Raw genomic sequence first — 19247 nt, 5'->3', positions numbered from 1 at the left:
TATCAGAAAATCTTATTTATCACCATCTTGGAGTCCTTCAAGTGTTTTTTAGAAAAACTCCATGCGGGTTTTCATCTCTCTTGCACTGAGGAGAGGGTTCCGTCGGGCCACTCTGCCATAAAGCCCCGACTGGTTGAGGGCTGCAGTGATTGTTGACTTTCTAGAACTTTCTCCAATCTCCCGACTGCATCTCTGGAGCCCAGCCACAGTGATCTTTGGGTTCTTCTTTACCTCTCTCACCAAGGCTCTTATCCCCCGATTGCTCAGTTTGGCCGGACGGCCAGCTCTAGAAAGGATTCTGGTCATGCCAAATGTCTTCCATTTAAGGATTATGAAGGCCACTGTGCTCTTAGGAACAGCAGAATTGTTTTTATAACCTTGACCAGATCTGTGGCTTCCCACAATTCTGTCTCTGAGCTCTTCAGGCAGTTCCTTTGACCATGATTCTCATTTGCTCTGACATGCACTGTGAGCTGTAAGGTCTTATATGGACAGGGGTGTGGCTTTCCTAATCAAGTCCAATCAGTATAATCTAACACAGCTGGACTCCAATGAAGGTGTCGAATCATCTTAAGGATGATCAGAAGAAATGAACAGCACCCGAGTTAAATGAGTGTCACAGCAAAGGGTCTGAATACTTATGGCTGTGTGATATTTCAGTTTTTATTTTTTAATAAATCAGCAAAAATGTCAATGGTTTTTTTTCTGTCAATATGTGGTGCTGTGTGTACATTGAGGGAAAAATGAAAAATTATTTTAGCAAATGGCTGCAATATAACAGAGTGAAAGATTGAAGGTGTCTGAATACTTTCCGTACCCACTGTAAATATTGTTGGATAAGGTGAACACAGACAACCACTACTTTTAAAATGACTGTGAAATGTATGGATTGTTCAAAATGAACTCATGAATGAAGATAAACCAATCTGCTTCCAAATAAACCTTTTTTTTAAATATTTTTTTTGTTTTTTAAACAATCCTGAACAGATATTAAAAGCATGTGCATTCAGTTTGTGACATTACGTTATGGAATGGAGTGGATGAGGAATCAAAGAATAAAATATTTTAACAAATACAAAAAGTGTGCTGTATGTGCAAACAGTGTCACTGTTTACTCTTTTCATTATTTATCTAAATGTTTGCCAATGTACCTGTAATCGCTCGGACTCTCCACAGTGGTTTCTAAAAAGACAACTGCTCAAGTATACCGCATAAACCCTCATTTTGTATTGATTTGCTATATTACATTTAAATGCCTCCAGAGGAGAAACCCAGAGATGTACAAACCCAATTCCAATGAAGTTGGGATGTTGTGTTAAACATAAATAAAAACAGAATACAATGATTTCCAAATCATCCTCAACCTATATTTAATTGAATACACTACAAAGACAAGATATTCAATGTTCAAACTGATAAACTTGATTGTTTTTAGCAAATAATCATGAACTTCGAATTTTATGGCTGCAACACGTTCCAAAAAAGCTTGGACAGGGTCATGTTTACCACTGTGTTACATCACCTTTTCTTTTAACAACATTCAATAAATGTTTGGGAACTGATTACACCAATTGTAGAAGCTTTGTCGGTGGAATTCTTTCCCATTCTTGCTTGATGTACAGCTTCAGCTGTTCAACAGTCCGGGGTCTCCGTTGTCGTATTTTACCCTTCATAATGCGCCACACATTTTCAATGGGAGACAGGTCTCGACTGCAGGCATTCCAGTCTAGCACCCGCACTCTTTTACTACGAAGCCACGCTGTTGTAACACGTGCAGAATGTGGTTTGGCATTGTCTTGCTGAAATAAGCAAGGGCGTCCATGAAAAAGACATTGCTTGGATGGCAGCATATGTTTCTCCAAAACCTGTATGTACCTTTCAGCATTAATGGTGCCTTCACAGATGTGTAAGTTACCAATCCCATTGGCACTCACACAGCCCCATACCATCACAGATGCTGGCTTCTTTTCCTCTTTGGCTCGGAGGACACGACGTCCACAATTTCCAAAATCAATTTGAAATGTGGACTCGTCGGACCACAGAACACTTTTCCACTTTGCATCAGTCCATCTTAGATGAGCTCGGGCCCAGAGAAGCCGGCGGCGTTTCTGGGTGTTGGTGATAAATGGCTTTTGCTTTGCATAGTAGAGTTTCAAGTTGCACTTACGGATGTAGCGCCAAACTGTATTTACTGACATTGTTTTTTTGAAGTGTTCCTGAGCCCATGTGGTGATATCCTTTATACATTGATGTCGATTTTTGATGCAGTGCTGACTGAGGGAACGAATGTCACGGGCATGTTGGTTTTCGGCATTGCCGCTTACATGCAAGGATTTCTCCAGATTCTCTGAACCTTTTGAGGAACATAGTCCTTTACACTGTTCGACTACTTTCTCACGTACTTGTTCACAAAGAAGTGAACCTCGCCCCATCTTTGCTTGTGAATGACTGAGCAATTCAGGGAAGCTCCTTTTCTACCCAATCATGGCACCCACCTGTTCTCAATTAGCCTGTTCACCTGTGGGATGTTCCAAACAGGTGTTTGATGAGCATTCCTCAACTTTTTCAGTCTTTTTTGCCACCTGTCCCAGCTTTTTTGGAAGTTAATTATTATTTGCTAAAAACAATAAAGTTTACCAGTTTGAACATTAAATATATTGTCTTTGTAGTGTATTCAATTAAATATAGGTTGAAAATGATTTGCAAATCATTGTATTCTGTTTTTATTTATGTTTAACACACTGTTCCAACTTCATTGGAATTGGGGTTCCATTTACTGTATCTGGTTCCACAAGTTTCAGACCAAGAACTAGGTAATAATTGCGTACCCACAAATACGAACATTACTGCCCTGAAAGTGATAGTCCAGTGTGCTGAATAAAATGAGGTCATGCATCGGCTGAACACTATCAAATTCAAGCCATCACTACCGTGTCCAGTAAAACTGTTTATGAAGGCTGACGACGGGACTAGACGGCATTTCTCATTAGTAAAGGTAGCTTAGCAATTTTGGGCCTCATACCAGAAGTACTCTGATGGTAGAGGACAGATTCAAGTCAAGCGCCAGTTGGCTATTCAGGTGAATATGTTTTTCCCTCTGAGATGGATAACCCTTACTGTGGGCTAACAATAACAGAGGAAAGGACTTCGGTCAATGGTCTGACCAGGTCGCTGCCTGTAAATTACTTGTCCGGTTTAACCAATACTTTGTCAGTGGATATTCTTGCCCAAATGTCATTTTCATGTGTATGTTTAACATGCTATTGATTTGGCACAGACAGCTATGCAAAGTTGAGCCTTGTTAGCATCTTCGGTGATAACCGGTGTTCGCGCTGCCCATTCGCCACCTCGCCAATGGCTATTTGAAACAGGATGTGGTGATGTAAATATTGCCCACGTTAGCCATGTGGCGAATCTAAATCTCTGTCAAAAGCCCTGCCTGATAAAAGATGACGTGAGTGCACTCATTTTGGCGTGTGTGAAGGGTGTTAGTGGTTAAGTTTTTCCCCCACTTCTTGAAATGCTTCAATCCACCATCCAGCCACTACTGGCTAAGGCCTGGTAAACAAAGATTTTTCTATTCTTAAGAATGTTTTTTTTTTTTTCTTTTTTATCTGTGACAGTCCCCATACAAAGATAAAAAAATCGGACATTCAACAGTTTTGGTCGTCGTGTGTGGTGTGCTCCAAGAATCTTAACAAGTCAACAACCGTCAGAATAAAATGCTTCTGAGCCAACCTCCCAATGCTAACAGTAATTATTAGAAAAAGTTAAAATGCACTGTTCCAAATGATTACACAAGGTCGAACAGTGTCACCAAAGATGCCAGTGCACATCAAGCTACTGTTATGCCTGGGATTTGTGGTCACCAGGACATTTCAGCGGTAGATTTGAGACATGCGGCATTTTGCAACCAACACTAAGACGTGTTGGATACAATTATTTCCCTGGCCACAATTTACAGTTACCATACAGACATCACCAAGAAGCTGGAACTAAACAAGGGTGTCCCAAACATAGCTGGAGCCATAGACTGCACCCATATTTCAATTAAAGCACCATCACACAACAAATTCAGCTCCATGAACAGGAAAGGATTTCATTGAATCAATGCACAAATATTCTGCAATCCACATCGCCGAGAGGAACTACACACGAGTATTCATTCATTTTACAGATGCACTATATTGCCAAAAGTTTTCGTTCACCTGCCTTGATATCCTATTCTAAATCCATATGGTTTCATATGATGTTGGTCTACCCTTTGCAGCCACACTATATTGTCAAAAGTATTCGTTCACCTGCCTTGACTTACATACTGTATGATCTGAAGTCACATCCCCTTCTTCATCAATTGGGTTTAATGTGACATCGGTCCTCCTTTTACAGCTGTAATAGTTTTAACTCTTCTCAAAAGGCTTCCCACAAGGTTTGCAAGGAATTTTTGATCATTCTTCCAAAAGCGCATTTGTGAAGTCACACAGTGATATTGGACGAGAAGGTCTGGCTCTCAGTCTGCACTCTAGTTCATCCCCAAACGTGATCTGTCAGGTTGGTGTCAGTACTCTGTCCAGGCCAGTCAAATTAATCCACAGCAAACTCTCTCCCACGTCTTTATGAACCTTGTTTTGTGCATTGGGGCACAAGAGTACTTTGGATAATTATTTTGTGTAGCTATGTGGGTGTGCGCCTCCAAGCAGGTGTCGTTGAGGATGTTGCGCGAGCGTGGCAGTTAGGAATAGGTATGATGTATCAACACAGTAGCTGTTGAGACAGTTCTACACAGCAGTCATTGAATCAGTCCGGTGTTCATCCATCACAGTGTGGTTGGTACTGCCACAAAAAAGGACAAACTCCAACTGCAAGGGACAATCAGGACTGCCGGAAAAATTGTCTGTACCCCCCTGCCCCTCCTTGAGGACTTGCACGCTGACAGAACTAAGACAAGAGCATGCAAAATCCTCTTGGACCCTCCACATCCTGGTCACCACCTCTTCCAGCTTCTTCCCTCAGGTAGGCGCTAACGATCAATGCAAAGTAAAACAAGCAGACATTCCAACAGCTTCTTCCTTCTTGCCATTAAATTGCTACAGGTTAAGTGACTTTCCGTAGTGTATTTTTATAGTTTCATGCCTCAAAATTTTTTTTTGGTCAAAATGGCTGTCTATTGTCGCACTAGAGCGGCTCCAACTACCGGAGACAAATTCCTTGTGTGTTTTTCACATACTTTGCAAATAAAGAGGATTCCGATTCAGATTACTTACTGGTGTGCATTTGACAGGTGTCCGCACGTTTAATAAATCCATATTTATTTCGGACATGCAGATAATCTAAATTTCAGTCCTACGAACAAACGTAGAACCTGTTCTACACACTCTTTGATAAAGCAAGAAGAAAGCCATTGTTGAAAGACAAGCGTTAAGACATAGTAGATTGCCACAAGCCATGTAGGGGACAGTGCAAACATGTGGAAGGTGCTTTGGTCAGATGAGACCAAAGTTGAATGTTTTGGCCTGAATGCAAATCCAAAGTCCATCCCCACTGTGAAACATGGTGGTGGCAACAAACGCTTTTCTTCGGCAGGGACATGGAAGCCGGTCAGACTTAATGGGAAAATGGATGCAGCTAAATACAGGGAAATCCTGGAAGAAAACGTATTGGAAGGTGCAAAAGACGAGACTGGTAAGGAGATAATTTTACAGCAAGACAATGACCGTAAACAAAGCCAGAGCTACAATAGAATGTTGTGGATTAAAGAATATCCATGTGTTAGAATAGCCAGTCAAAGTCCAGACCTAAATCCCACTGAGCATCTGTGGCAAGACTCGAAAATTGCTGTTCACAGACACTCTCATCCAATCTGGATGAGCTTGAGCTGATTTGCAAAGACGGGGCAAAAAGTTCAGTGTGCAACCCCAAAGACTTGCAGCTGTAATTGCAGTGAAAGGTGGCTCTACAAAGTATTGACGCAATGGGGCTGAATACAAATAAATGCACACCACATTTTTCTGATTTTTATTTACTTAACATTTTGAAAACTAAAAAGTTTACGTGGTATGAATACTTCAAGGCACTGTATTTTAAAATATAAATTATTAATTGTAAAAAAAAAAATTCGGACGATGAAATGTCGCAAATACTTGACAAACAATCATCTGTGAGAAAGTACATTTTACAAATGGCAATCCCACAACTTTCCAACAGAGTGAAAGATGACATTAAAATAAATTAAAGTATGAATGTGTGTAAAATTTCAACTGATGAAAATGAGACCAGCATTACCAGACAGATCTTGATATAAGTATCATTTCTGGTGACAAATATTGAGAAAGTTATGAATCTTTAAAACCTGCGAAAATGCACCAATTTCTGGTCAACATCTTCCTACAAAGATAATGTTGGCTGAGAGTTTTAATGTGACCTTTTCTTAAGCTTTATCCTATTTTCAAAAGGCTGATATCATTGGAAAGCTTGCTAAACACAGAAACAGACAACATAACAATGAACTGATTAACTTTGAGTACTTATTGAAAGCCAAGGGGGCAAGTTTACAAAATTATGCTGAAGAGCCAAACAGAGTTTGCAGATGGCAATCAGGTGATGTGTGGCTTGATTTGGCACTCAAACATGCTTCATCACAATTATGAGTCGAGACTAAAGGAACACTCCATAAGTTGTTAAAATACACAGGCGTTAATAACAATAGCACAATTAAAAGGCATTTGTAGTTTATAAAATTTTGCATTGGAAGCGACGGAAAATATGAGCCAACATGGTCAGCGTAACATCACGTGGGACCCCGGCCCACACTGGGTCCATAAAAATGTGTCTGTTGATCGACCAATTAACATCACTTTTGGCAAAAGCCTAGAAAAATATACAATACAGATTACCATGCGGATTTTTTAAAAATATCTTTCTCACCTAGAAGTTTTTAGAGGGGTTTGTCAACCTTAATTTGGGAAATGTCCCAGAACTCCTGTACTTGCTCTAAAGAGAAATTTCGAAGTCCTGATTAAATTTAGAACACGTGTTCTACTGTACATCATCAGTAGTGCTGTGTAGTTGTAAAGTGAATATACTTGCACGTGAAAGAATATTATTACATTGGAAATCCCCCCCTTTTCTGGGTAAATGGCCGTTCTGGTTGTGGGTGGAGGTGTGGGTGTGACAGCCTTTTTGTTTGTTTGTGCTGTTCAGGACTGTAGCAAAAAACATTATTTTATGAGCATTGCTGAGGATTTTACTATTTTCCCCAATTTATTTATATGCATCATTCCACAAAACATATATATATCTTCAAATCAACCCATTAAAACACATTTGGCTTTGTGTTTTGTTGAACTGCGCTGAACTCTGTTTGTCTTGGTTTCATATTCAGCTGCTAAAAGAGTCACATTACAATTTTTCTAAATATCTTGGTAATACGCTGAAAATGAGGTAGCACACCAGTGAATAGAAGCGGTGCTTGGTTTGCTAGTATTCTTGCAGTGTTTTTATACCTCCTCTTGCTTCCTGAATTCCACCTCCATCTGCTTGTTCCGTGGCTGGTTCTTGCCAATGCTATGGCCAGTAATGAAGTTATTGCTGATGTAAGACAGCTCTGCGTCTTGCTTTCCTGCCTCTTTGATAAGACTGAAAATGAAATGCAGAATGACATTGAAAATATCAGTGCTAAAATTCTCAGTGCTACAATGGTGTGATAATAATCACTGAATTGAGTTATTGTCACGAAAAAATAATCAGGTCAGGAATTGTGATCATTATTGATCAATAACTCTGTAAAGACTGTGCCTCTCACACTAAACAATGAGTTGCCATAATCCTACCGATTTAGGACGACCGCAGTGTAACGCCTCTCGACAAAGATAATTCCACATAGAATGTTGGTGAATGGTGAAGGAAAGTTGGCTTCAGGCCTCTCTTTGGTCTCGACCTCTTCATCCTCATCTTCTTCTTCAGAATCACTCCAAGAAACATAGTTGTCCTGATTCCGGTTGTTGTACCACTCTACACTCTCAAACTGCTGCCGTTCAAAGGGCTTGTATTCATGCAGGATCTCCAACAGGCGGAGAACCTTTGGTGTGACAAACTTGAGGTCCAGGGAGGCAGGAGAGAAATGTTCCTCACAAAGGGCATGTACTTTTCTGAGAATCGTGTCGGTGAACAGCAGAAACTTGCGGTTAAGCTCTCCCTGTTCATGCTTGATGTACTTCTGGAGCTCACGCACCATGATACCTGCTGCTTTGTCTGCACACCAGGGCCCCAGCACCTGCAGCACAGCCCTGCAGTCACTCAGGACCTGAATAAGACAAAGAGGTGGTTAACAATTACATTATTGTAAACTTATTTTAAAATATTTATTATATATATATTTATTTTATTTATTTTTTTATTTTTTTTAATCATAAAATGGTCAAGGCTACATTTTTTTTTATGCAAAGGGATTTAACAATGTTGCATCATTTTTACCCAATAATGCTGCTATGATGTGACATCATTCATGCAGATGATACAACATCAGCGCAAAGGGGAAATTGGTATGCGACTTTGGCCATGGTCACACTGCAAGGCATGATGCCCAATTCGGATTTCTTGTTAAATACTATCTTTTTATGTCGTCGTTCACACTGCAAAGACAAATGCAGCTGCAGTGTGACGTCACACACAAGCGCACATTACCGGATGTCACGTTGCGCATGCGCACAAATGCAAGGCGGCGCATTTACGGAACTAAATACGGCCCCTCGCATAGGTCTCGTCATAACGCAATTGTGGATATTTCAAGGATTTTGTGCAACCGAAGCCAACATTTTCTGAGATCTATCAGTTGTCTATCAGCATCTTTTCCCCACTAATGTTTTCTGCTGCTTCAGTCGCCGTTGCCGTTTTGTGACGTGTCTGCTTTGTCGAACAATTGTAACATTTGTCGCCTTTTGATGACATGTAGGTCGGATAGGCGCCCTTTGAACATCCACAGGCACTCACATCGGATGCATACCCGATTTATATCCACATATGAAAGAGGCCTTGGATATGAAACAAATCAGAACTATATCGTTCACATTTACATGAAAAAAATCAGGTACATGTCACACTAGTCAAAAAATTTTGAAGTGACCTGCAGTGTGAACATAGACTCAGAGACTTCACTTCCATCAGGCAGAAACCACGCATCTCCGAAAACAAAGCAAATGTCATGTTTGTTGAGCCATTAACATTGCAACGTCAAAGAGAGCAAGCCATTTTCAAGACTTTATATTAGTCAATAATTTGTAAATCAATAAATATATAAAAATATCACACCTATTGATTTGTGGAAAAATGCAAAATTGACCAAATATGGACATAGGAGGTTTCGGCCTGACACCAGCAATATGTAATACAGTGGGGTACAGAAAGTATTCAGACCCCCTGAAATGTTTCACTCTTTGTTATATTGCAGCCATTTGATCTTTTTATTTTGTTTTCTCCCCCTCAAAGTACACACAGCACCCCATATTGACTGAAAAAAAAAAAGGAATTGTTGTAATTTTTGCAGATTTATTAAAAAAAGAAAAACAAATATCCCACAGCCATAAGTATTCAGACCCTTTGCTCAGTATTTAGTAGAAGCACACTTTTGAGCTAATACAACCATGAGTCTTTTCGGGAATGATGCAACAAGTTTTTCACACCTGGATTTGGGGATCCTCTGCCATTCCTCCTTGCAGATCCTCTCCAGTTCTGTCAGGTTGGATGGTGAACGTTGGTGGACAGCCATTTTCAGGTCTCTCCAGAGATGCTCAATTGGGTTTAAGTCAGGGCTCTGGCTGGGCCATTCAAGAACAGTCTCGGAGTTATTCTGAAGCCACGCCATTATTTTAGCTGTGTGCTTAGGGTCATTGTCTTGTTGGTAGGTGAACCTTCAGCCCAGTCTGAGGTCCTGGGCACTCTGGAGAAGGTTTTTGTCCAACATATCCCTGTACTTGGCCGCATTCATCTTTCCTTCGATAGCAACCAGTCGTCCTGTCTCTGCAGCTGAAAAACACCCCCACAGCATGATGCTGCCACCACCATGCTTCACTGTTGGGACTGTACTGGAGAGATGATGATCAATGTCTGTTTTTTTCCACACATACCGCTGAGAATTAAGGCCAAAGAGTTCTATCTTGGTCTCATCAGACCAGAGAATCTTAGTTCTCATCATCTTGGAGTCCTTCAGGTGTTTTTCAGCAAACTCCATGCGGGCTTTCATGTGTCTTGCACTAAAGAGAGGCTTCCGTCGGGCCACTCTGCCATAAAGCCCCGACTGGTGGAGGGCTGCAGTGATGGTTGACTTTCTAGAACTTTCTCCCATATCCCGACTGCATCTCTGGAGCTCAGCCACAGTGATCTTTGGTTCTTCTTTACCTCTCTCACCAAGGCTCTCCTCCCCCGATTGCTCAGTTTGGTTGGGACGGCCAGCTCTTGGTAGGGTTATGGTCGTCCCAAATGTCTTCCATTTAAGGATTATGGAGGGCACTGTGCTCTTACGAACCTTAAGTTCAGAAGAAATTTTTTTGTTACCTTGGCCAGATTGTTGCCTTGCCACAATTCTGTCTCTCTGCTCTTCAGGCAGTTCCTTTGACCTCATGATTCTCCTTTGCTCTGACATGCACCGTGATCTGTAAGGTCTTATATAGACAGGTGTGTGGCTTTCCTAATCAAGTCCAATCAGTATAATCAAATACAGCTGGACTCAAGGAGGATCATCTCAAGGATGATCGGACAGCACCCGAGTTAAATATGAGTGTCACAGCAAAGGGTCTGAATACTTATGGCTGTGATATTTCAGTTTTCCTTTTTTAATAAATCTGCACAAATTTAAAAAAAATCTGTTTTTTCTGTCAATGGATGCTGTGTGTACATTAATGAGGAAAAAAATGAAATAAAATGATTTTAGAAAATGGCTGCAATATAACAAAAGAGTGAAAAATTTAAGGGGCTCTGAATACGTTCCGTACCCACTGTATGACGGATCAGGAAAAAGAACTTGAACAGGCAATTTTTTCAATTACTAAATCAAAATTGCTAATTGTGTGTTGGTGTAATAACATTGAGATATTTGCAAGAATTTTTTGTGTTACCAATCCCGCTTTGAAAGTAAATGTAACAGTTGAAAAACTTTTCATAGGCTTCAGAATTAAAAACCGGTTAGTCATTGTGTTGTGTATATTGTATTTAATTATATGAGGTAATCTTTCATTTATATGGGTTCACCGTCGTAGCGGCCTTCCGAGGGAAGTCATAACTATGATGTGGCCCGTGGCAAAAATGAGTTTGACACCCCTGTTGTAGACAGTCAAGAAACTATAAGCCTTCTTTTTTGTTTTTTGTCACCAAAATGTCTCTGAAAACATTACCATAAAGATAAGCAAAAAAAAAAAGAAACTTTTTGGGCTTTTGACCACTACAAAAGCTTTTTATTTTGTCCTTAAACTTAATCCTTGGATCGAAATTACAATGGCAAATAACTGTGTAAACATGTTAATCATTACTTATCATCGTTTGTCATGTTTTTATCCCAAAGCCATTACCACATCGAATGCATAAACTGTACTAGCCACCTATGCACTTGCACTTCACTCTATTCATATTATACCCATATTCACATGCACTGATGTCCATTGTCTTTTTATTATTGTTTATTGTCTGTCTTGTTTTGTGGTGCATTTTAAGGTTGAGCTTTTAATCTCGTTGCGCTACCGTGCAATGACAAAAACTCTGATTCCGATTAACAAACCATCAGTTCAATATCAAGTTAAAAGCAACATTATAGATTTAAAGATTCTGACCTGACAGGAAATGATTGTGGGACCTCTGTCTTCTTTTGCAACAGCTATGTTACAATCATTCAAGAAGTCAAGAGCTTCCTCTAACTCCACTTGGAGACGAGAGGAGAGCCCACTCTTATCCAGATAGGGGCCACAGTCCAGCACAACTTCCCTTGGCAGTGAGGCATATCTGAAATGAGTTGAATATGAAATACATTTTGTGTATTGATAGTGAATACATTATTACAACACTATTTAACTCATTTTCACAAACTATTAAGCGTCGATATAATTGTATTATAGGACCTGTCAAGAACTACAAGGTCAGTGGCAGTTTCAGCGTTGCTCTTCAGGACTTGCTCCAAATTCTGGATTTTCTGCTCAAGATCTGATGGGTCACACTTTCCATTCAAAATGGAGGCTGTGAGACCCAAAATGCGAGGATTGCACAAGCCACCATCAAAAAGCTGCAGAAAGTGAAACAACAGCAATATCATTAACAAGCCATTGCACTACAAATTCAAAGGATTTAGAAATACTTTATTTTTTTATCTATTGATACTCCAGAGGTATTGGAACGGGGAAGGGATTTTTATTTCTTTGGGGGATGCAACAACATGAAATCATTGTTTCATCATTTCAACATCACAGGACCAAACTGGGCAGTGAGGGAGGTAGAGTGGAAGCACAGTACTCTTTGCATTATAAAATTTTTAAAAGCATTTATTGTTCAGTTTTAATTACCATAATAATAATGTTGCAACCAACAAACCACTCTTAAAACACTCTTAATGTTAGTGATATATAAGGAGGCATAATAAACTGGTCGCTGATGTATCTCACAAATAAAGTTTTCACATTAACTTTCACACGCAAAAAATAAATCAAGCACTAAAAAAACGGTTTTAAGGCAGCATGGCCCAGGTGGTAGAGTGGTCGTCTCCCAACCCAAAGGTTGCAGGTTTGATCTTCAGGTGGCATGGCCCAAGGGAAAGAGTGGTCGTCTCCCAACCCAAAGGTTGCAGGTTCGATCTAGAGCCCCTGTGTCCAAGTGTCCTTGAATAAGATACTGAAATCCCAGTTGCTCTTGATGATGCAATAGGTGAACACTACACTCAACCTCTTGATTGAATTTGACAAGCATATGGCATAGAAAGCCAGCAGCAAGGTAGGATGGATTTCTCAATATTTTATATGTAAAGCTTTGCTCTGATTGGATCAATGTTATTGTAATGTACATATGGAAAAAGGCCGCCACGGTGGACGACTGGTTAGCAGATCTGCCTCACAGTTCTGTGGACCGGGTTTCAAGTCCCGGCCCTGCCTGTGTGGAGTTTGGGTCTTCTCCCCGTGTCTGCATGGATTTTATCCGGGTACTCTGGTTTGCTAAAGGTTAGCTAAGAAGTGGGACACTGAGAGGACAGAGGCGAGGCGAAAGGAATACATTGAGATGCGACACAGGGCAAAGGTAGAGGTGGCAAAGGCCAAACAAGAGGTATATGATGACATGTTTGCCAGGTTGGACACTAAAGAAGGAGAAAATGATCTATACAGGCTGGCCAGACAGAGGGATAGAGATGGGAAGGATGTGCAGCAGGTTAGGGTGATTAAGGATAGCGATGGAAATATGTTGACTAGTGCCAGCAGTGTGCTAGCTAGATGGAAAGAATACTTCGAGGAGTTGATGAATGAGGAAAATGAGAGAGAAGGGAGAGTAGAAGAGGCAAGTGTGGTGGACCAGGAAGTGGCAATGATTAGTAAGGGATGAAAAGGATGAAAAATGGAAAGGCAGTTGGTCCTGATGACATTCCTGTGGAGGTATGGAAGCATCTAGGAGAGGTGGCTGTGGAGTTTTTGACCAGCTTGTTCAATAGAATTCTAGCGTGTGAGAAGATGCCTGAGGAATGGAGGAAAAAGTGTGCTGGTGCACATTTTTAATAAGAAGGGTGATGTGTCGAGCTGTGGGAACTATAGAGGACAAGAGTCATGGAGGCTAGACTCAGGACAGAAGTGAGTATTTACGAGCAACAGTATGGTTACATGCCAAGAAAGAGTAACACAGATGCATTATTTGCCTTGAGGATGTTGATGGAAAAGTACAGAGAAGGTCAGAAGGAGCTACATTGGGTCTTTGTAGATCGGGAGAAAGCCTATGACAGAGTACCCAGAGAGGAAATGTGGTACTGCATGCAGAAGTCTGGAGTGGCAGAAGTATGTTAGAATAATACAGGACATGTACGAGGGCAGCAGAACAGTGGGGAGGTGTGCTGTAGGTGTGACAGACGAAAGCAGAGGAATGAAGATTAGCCGAAGTAAGACAGAATATATGTGCATGAATGAGAGGGGTGGTGGGGGAAGAGTGAGGCTACAGGGAGAAGAGATAGCAACGGTGGAGGACTTTAAATACTTGGGGTCAACCGTCCAGAGCAATGGTGAGTTTAGTCAGGAAGTGAATAAACTGGTCCAAGCAGGTTGCAACGGCTGAAGGAAGGTGTCAGGTGTGTTATGTGACAGAAGAGTCTCTGCTAGGATGAAGGGCAAAGTTTATAAAACAGTGGTGAGGCCAGCCATGATCTACGGATTAGAGACAGTGGCACTGAAGAGACAACAGGAAGCAGAGCTGGAGGTGGCGGAAATGAAGATGTTGAGGTTCGCTCTCGGAGTGACCAGGTTGGATAAAATTAGAAATGAGCTCATCAGAGGGACAGCCAAGGTTTGATGTTTTGGAGACAAAGTTAGAGAGAGCAGACTGCGATGGTTTGGACACATCCAGAGGAGAAATAGTGAGTATATTGGTAGAAGGATGATGAGAATGGAGCTGCCAGGTAAGAGAGCTAGAGGAAGACCAAAGAGAAGGTTGATGGATATCGTGAGGGAAGACATGAGGGCAGTTGGTGTTCGAGAGGAGAATGCAGGAGATAGGTTTACATGGAAAAGCATGACGCGCTGTGGCGACCCGAAAGGGACAAGCCGAAAGGAAAAGAAGACTCTCTTTAAAAACCAAAGACCAAGTCCGAAACCTTGGTGTTCGAATAGATTGCGACCTGACTGTCAACAGTCATATCAAATCAATTACTAAAACTGCCTTCTACCATCTGAAGAACATATCCAGAGTGAAGGCATGCATATGTCAAGCAGACCAGGAGAATTTCATCCATGCTTTTATCTCAAGTAGACTTGACTATTGTAATGGTCTTCTGACTGGACTCCCCAAAAACAGCATTAAACAGCTGCAGCTCATTCAGAATGCTGCAGCTCGGGTTCTGACCAGAACAAAGAGGTCAGAGCATATTGCTCCAATTCTAAAGTCTTTAGACTGGCTTCCAGTCAGCTTTAGAATATATTTTAAAGTTCTGCTACTAGTTTATAAATCACTAAACGGTTTAAGTCCTGAATCCATGAAAGAAATGCGAATGGAATTTAAACCCAGTCGGGCTCTGAGATCGACACACTCAGGTCAAATAGTGGAGCACAGAGTCCAAAGCAAACATGGTGAAGCAGTATTTAGCTATGAAGCTGCACAGAAATGGAATAAGTTGCCAACAGAAATGACGTCAGCCCCAAGTGTGAATGTTAAGTCCGAGTTAAAAACTCTTCTTTTTTCTCATGCTTTTTAGAGCATTTCCACTTTTAAATGATATTTCTTGCACTATATGCTGTTTTAATTGTACTTTTATTTTTTCCTTTGTTTTAAATGTTTATAAGCTGTTTTTTCCTTTGGATACGGAAAAAGCTTCGCTGTGATTGGTCCTTGGCGATATAACGGCATCTTGTGGCAGCGAAGCATATAGTGACAATTAAACTTGACGCAGATCTGATCGGTGTTATCGGTATCGGCCGATAATTAGCATTTTATGCTGATTCGCTTTCATGTCATAAGTCGCCAAACCGATCAATTACGTCATCGATCGGCTCCGCACAAGACATTTAACTCCACATCTTCATTGCGTATGAATCCAAAAGCTAGTTTATTTTTAGACTTGTCACGTGTCTTGTTACGCAGTACTGTAACTATCTGACGGCCAAAGGTTTTTTCAATCTTGCCGGTGGAAAAAAACACGTCGTCGGTGTGGGACTATTTTGAGGTGTCTCAGACAAACAATGCGTTTTGCAGTATGTGCACAACTGAAGTACGTCGTGGGGAACGTCATCTAAATGTTTCAACACAACAAATTTGATCGAGCACCTGAAGAATGTACACGAGGAGCATGCCGCGTTCAAGCAACGCAGCGTGGGGGGAAAAAATAATAACAATAATATATAAAAAAAAAAGTCAAACGGACAAACGCTGGACAACACGGTCCATATAGCTGGGACAGTGAGAAAGTTAGAGTAAGCATGTAATTAACAGTATTTATTTAAGTAAATTAATTGCAATAAAGTAATTTAATTACGGCAGCCGACTGGTTAGCACATCCGCCTCACAGTTCTGAGGACTGGGGTTCAAATCCCGGCCCCGCCTGTGTGGAGTTTGCATGTTCTCCCCGTGCCTGCGTAGGTTTTCTCCGGGCACTCCGGTTTCCTCCCACATCCCAAAGACATACGTGGTTGGTTAATTGACAACACTAATTGCCCGTAGGTGTGAATGTGAGTGTGAATGGTTGTTTGTTTGTATGTGCCCTGTGAGTGGCTGGAGACCAGTTCAGGGTGTACCCCGCCTCTCGCCTGAAGATAGCTGGGATAGGCTCCAGCACGCCCACGACCCTAGTGAGGATAAGTGGAATGGAAGATGAATGAATGATTTAATTACAGTAAGTTAGCGCCCATTATTTCTGTCATGTTGTAATGTTGATTTGACCTAAACTTATGTCAGTGGCCAATCCTTTGGTGTTTTAACTTTTGTCTAAAATGCTAGAGAATAATTTGAGCTGGGATGGCTCCAGCACGCCTGCAACCCTTGTGAGGATAAGCTGTACAGAAAATGGACGGATACAGTATACAGTACACAAGTATATACAATAAATGAATAAGTCATGTAAATAGACACATTGTGCCAGCTTGTGATCGGATCGTGATCGGTTATCGTTTTTTTTAAACTTGCTGATCGGTGATCGGCCCGAAAAATCCTGATCGTGTAAAGCCTAGTGACTATGCATCCTTTGATGTCTTACTATCATTGTGAAGCAGAATACACCAAGCGTTGGATTGTTGGCTCACTAATAGGTAAGGTATGCTGAAAGACGATATGGGTGAAAATTAAAAGAGGGTGATATTTTGAGGTATCCTCTACTCCCATTCACTTGAACATTATGTTCATCTATCACGCGTATTTTGGGGACAATGACCACAAAATTCTATTTCTATCTACGGTTATGTCATAAATTCTGAGTATGGTTAAGTACTGTTGTAAAACAAAACATGTACTGTATACATGTATACATCCATCCATCCATCCATTTTCTGAGCCGCTTCTCCTCACTAGGGTCGCGGGCGTGCTGGAGCCTATCCCAGCTATCATCGACCAGGAGGCGGGGTACACCCTGAACTGGTTGCCAGCCAATCGCAGGGCACATACAAACAAACAACCATTCACACTAACAGTCACACCTACAGGCAATTTAGAGTAGTCAATTAATGATGTGGGAGGAAACCGGAGTGCCCGGAGAAAACCCACGCAGGCACGGGGAGAACATGCAAACTCCACACGTGCGGGGCCGGAGATTGAACCCCGCTCCTCGGAACTGTGAGGCAGACGCTCTAACCAGTCGTCCATCGTGCCGCCACATGTATACATACAAACTGTAATTGTATGGCTTGGCAGCAGCTGAGACCCACTCGCTTAAAAGCCAGAAAGGCCGCATTATCGTTCAGTTAAATTGAGTGGGAGTGGACGAACCGATAAGCGGGAAGGTACTTGAATAATCTAACTTTCCATGTCTAATCCTGTTGATTACAAGCCTTGTGCCGTTTATCGTCTTTTGCATTCAATACATTCAATCCATATACAACCCCAATACTAATGAAGTTGGGATGTTGTGTTAAACAAATAAAAACAGAATAAAATGATTTGCAAATCATGTTCAACCTATATTTAATTGAATACACTACAAAGACAAGATATTTAATGTTCAAACTGATAAACTTAATTGTTTTTAGCAAATAATCATTAAGTTAGAATGTTATGGCTGCAACACGTTCCAAAAAAGCTGGCACAGGTGGCAAAAAATACTGAGAAAGTTGAGGAATGCTCATCAAACATCTGTTTGGAACATCCCACAGGTGAACAGGCTAATTGGGAACAGGTGGGTACCATGATTAGGTAGAAAAGGAGCTTCCCTGAATTGCTCAGTAATTAACAAGCAAAGATGGGGCGAGGTTCACCTCTTTGTGAACAAGTGCGTGAGAAAATAGCCGAACAGTTTAAGGACAATGTTGCTCAACGTACAATTGCAAGGAATTTCGGGATTTCATCATCTACGGTCCATAATATCATCAAAAGGTTCAGAGAATCTGGGGAAATCACTGCATGTAAGTGGCAAGACCGAAAAGTTGTGAATAGTTCAACATGGCTACCACAGAGGCACGGTGATCAGCCGGGCTGGCTTAACTAGTGTTAATGCCTATTCCCGGGAACCCCAATAGAAGGGGTGTGAGGTCATGTAACCTTGTGTTGTTTGATTGGTGAACACGACTTAAACGTCACAAGCACTTAAATGGGATTGGCGCAAACAGCGCCCAATGCGGAAATTGAAGTCTCGCGCACGAAATAGTTGCTAAATCAGCAATAATTGATAAATAAAAGTAGCGAGCGACATTTAGATCATTGTTTGTGAGATCATTCTTTGTTATATTGCAGCCATTTGCTAAAATCATTTAAGTATTTTTTTCCCTCAATGTACACACAATGTACACTCAATGTACACACAGAAAAAAAATAGAAATTGTTGAAAGTTTTGCAGATTTATTAAGAAAGAAAAACTGAACTATCACACAGCCATAAGTATTCAGACCCTTTGCTGTGACACTTATTTAGCTCGGGTGCTGTCCCTTTCTTCTGTTCATCCTTGAGATGGTTCTCCACCTTCATTGGAGTCCAGCTGTCTTTGATTATAGTGATTGGACTTGATTAGGAAAGCCACACACCTGTCTATATAATACCTTAAAGCTCACAGTGCATGTCAGAGTAAATGAGAATCATGAGGTCAAAGGAACTGCCTGAAGAGCTCAGAGACAGAATTGTGGCAAGGCACAGATCTGGCCAGGGTTACAAAAACAATTGTGCTGTACTTAAGGTTCTTAAGAGCACAGTGGCCGCCATAATCCTTAAATTTAAATTGTTTGGGACAACCAGAACCCTTCCTAGAGTTGGCCGTCCAGCCAAACTGAGCAATTGGGGAAGAAGAGCCTTGGTGAGAGAGATAAAGAAGATCACTGTGGCTGAGCTCCAGAGATGGGAGAAAGTTCTAGAAAGTTAACCATCTCTGCAGCCCTCCACCAGTCGGGGCTTTATGG

The 19247-nt window shown here is 41.2% G+C and overlaps 1 protein-coding gene across 5 annotated transcripts in view; it reads right to left on the bottom strand.

Moving 5' to 3' along the window:
• Positions 1–19247, bottom strand: part of dicer1 (dicer 1, ribonuclease type III) — a 265924-nt gene that overhangs the window by 156844 nt on the left and 89833 nt on the right. For all 5 annotated transcript variants that reach the window (XM_061793888.1, XM_061793885.1, XM_061793886.1 and 2 more), the window contains 4 exons: positions 12102–12262; positions 11817–11985; positions 7830–8302; positions 7503–7635 (listed from right to left, as the gene is read on the bottom strand). In XM_061793888.1, the coding sequence (XP_061649872.1) occupies positions 7503–7635; positions 7830–8302; positions 11817–11985; positions 12102–12262 (936 nt within the window). The remainder of the gene's footprint in view (positions 1–7502; positions 7636–7829; positions 8303–11816; positions 11986–12101; positions 12263–19247) is intronic.

Source organism: Phyllopteryx taeniolatus, chromosome 13 (genome assembly GCF_024500385.1).
Source record: "Phyllopteryx taeniolatus isolate TA_2022b chromosome 13, UOR_Ptae_1.2, whole genome shotgun sequence".
In the NCBI taxonomy this organism is placed as follows: domain Eukaryota; kingdom Metazoa; phylum Chordata; class Actinopteri; order Syngnathiformes; family Syngnathidae; genus Phyllopteryx; species Phyllopteryx taeniolatus.
The sequence above is the reverse complement of the archived record's forward strand: the minus strand, read 5'-3'. Positions and strand labels throughout refer to the sequence as shown.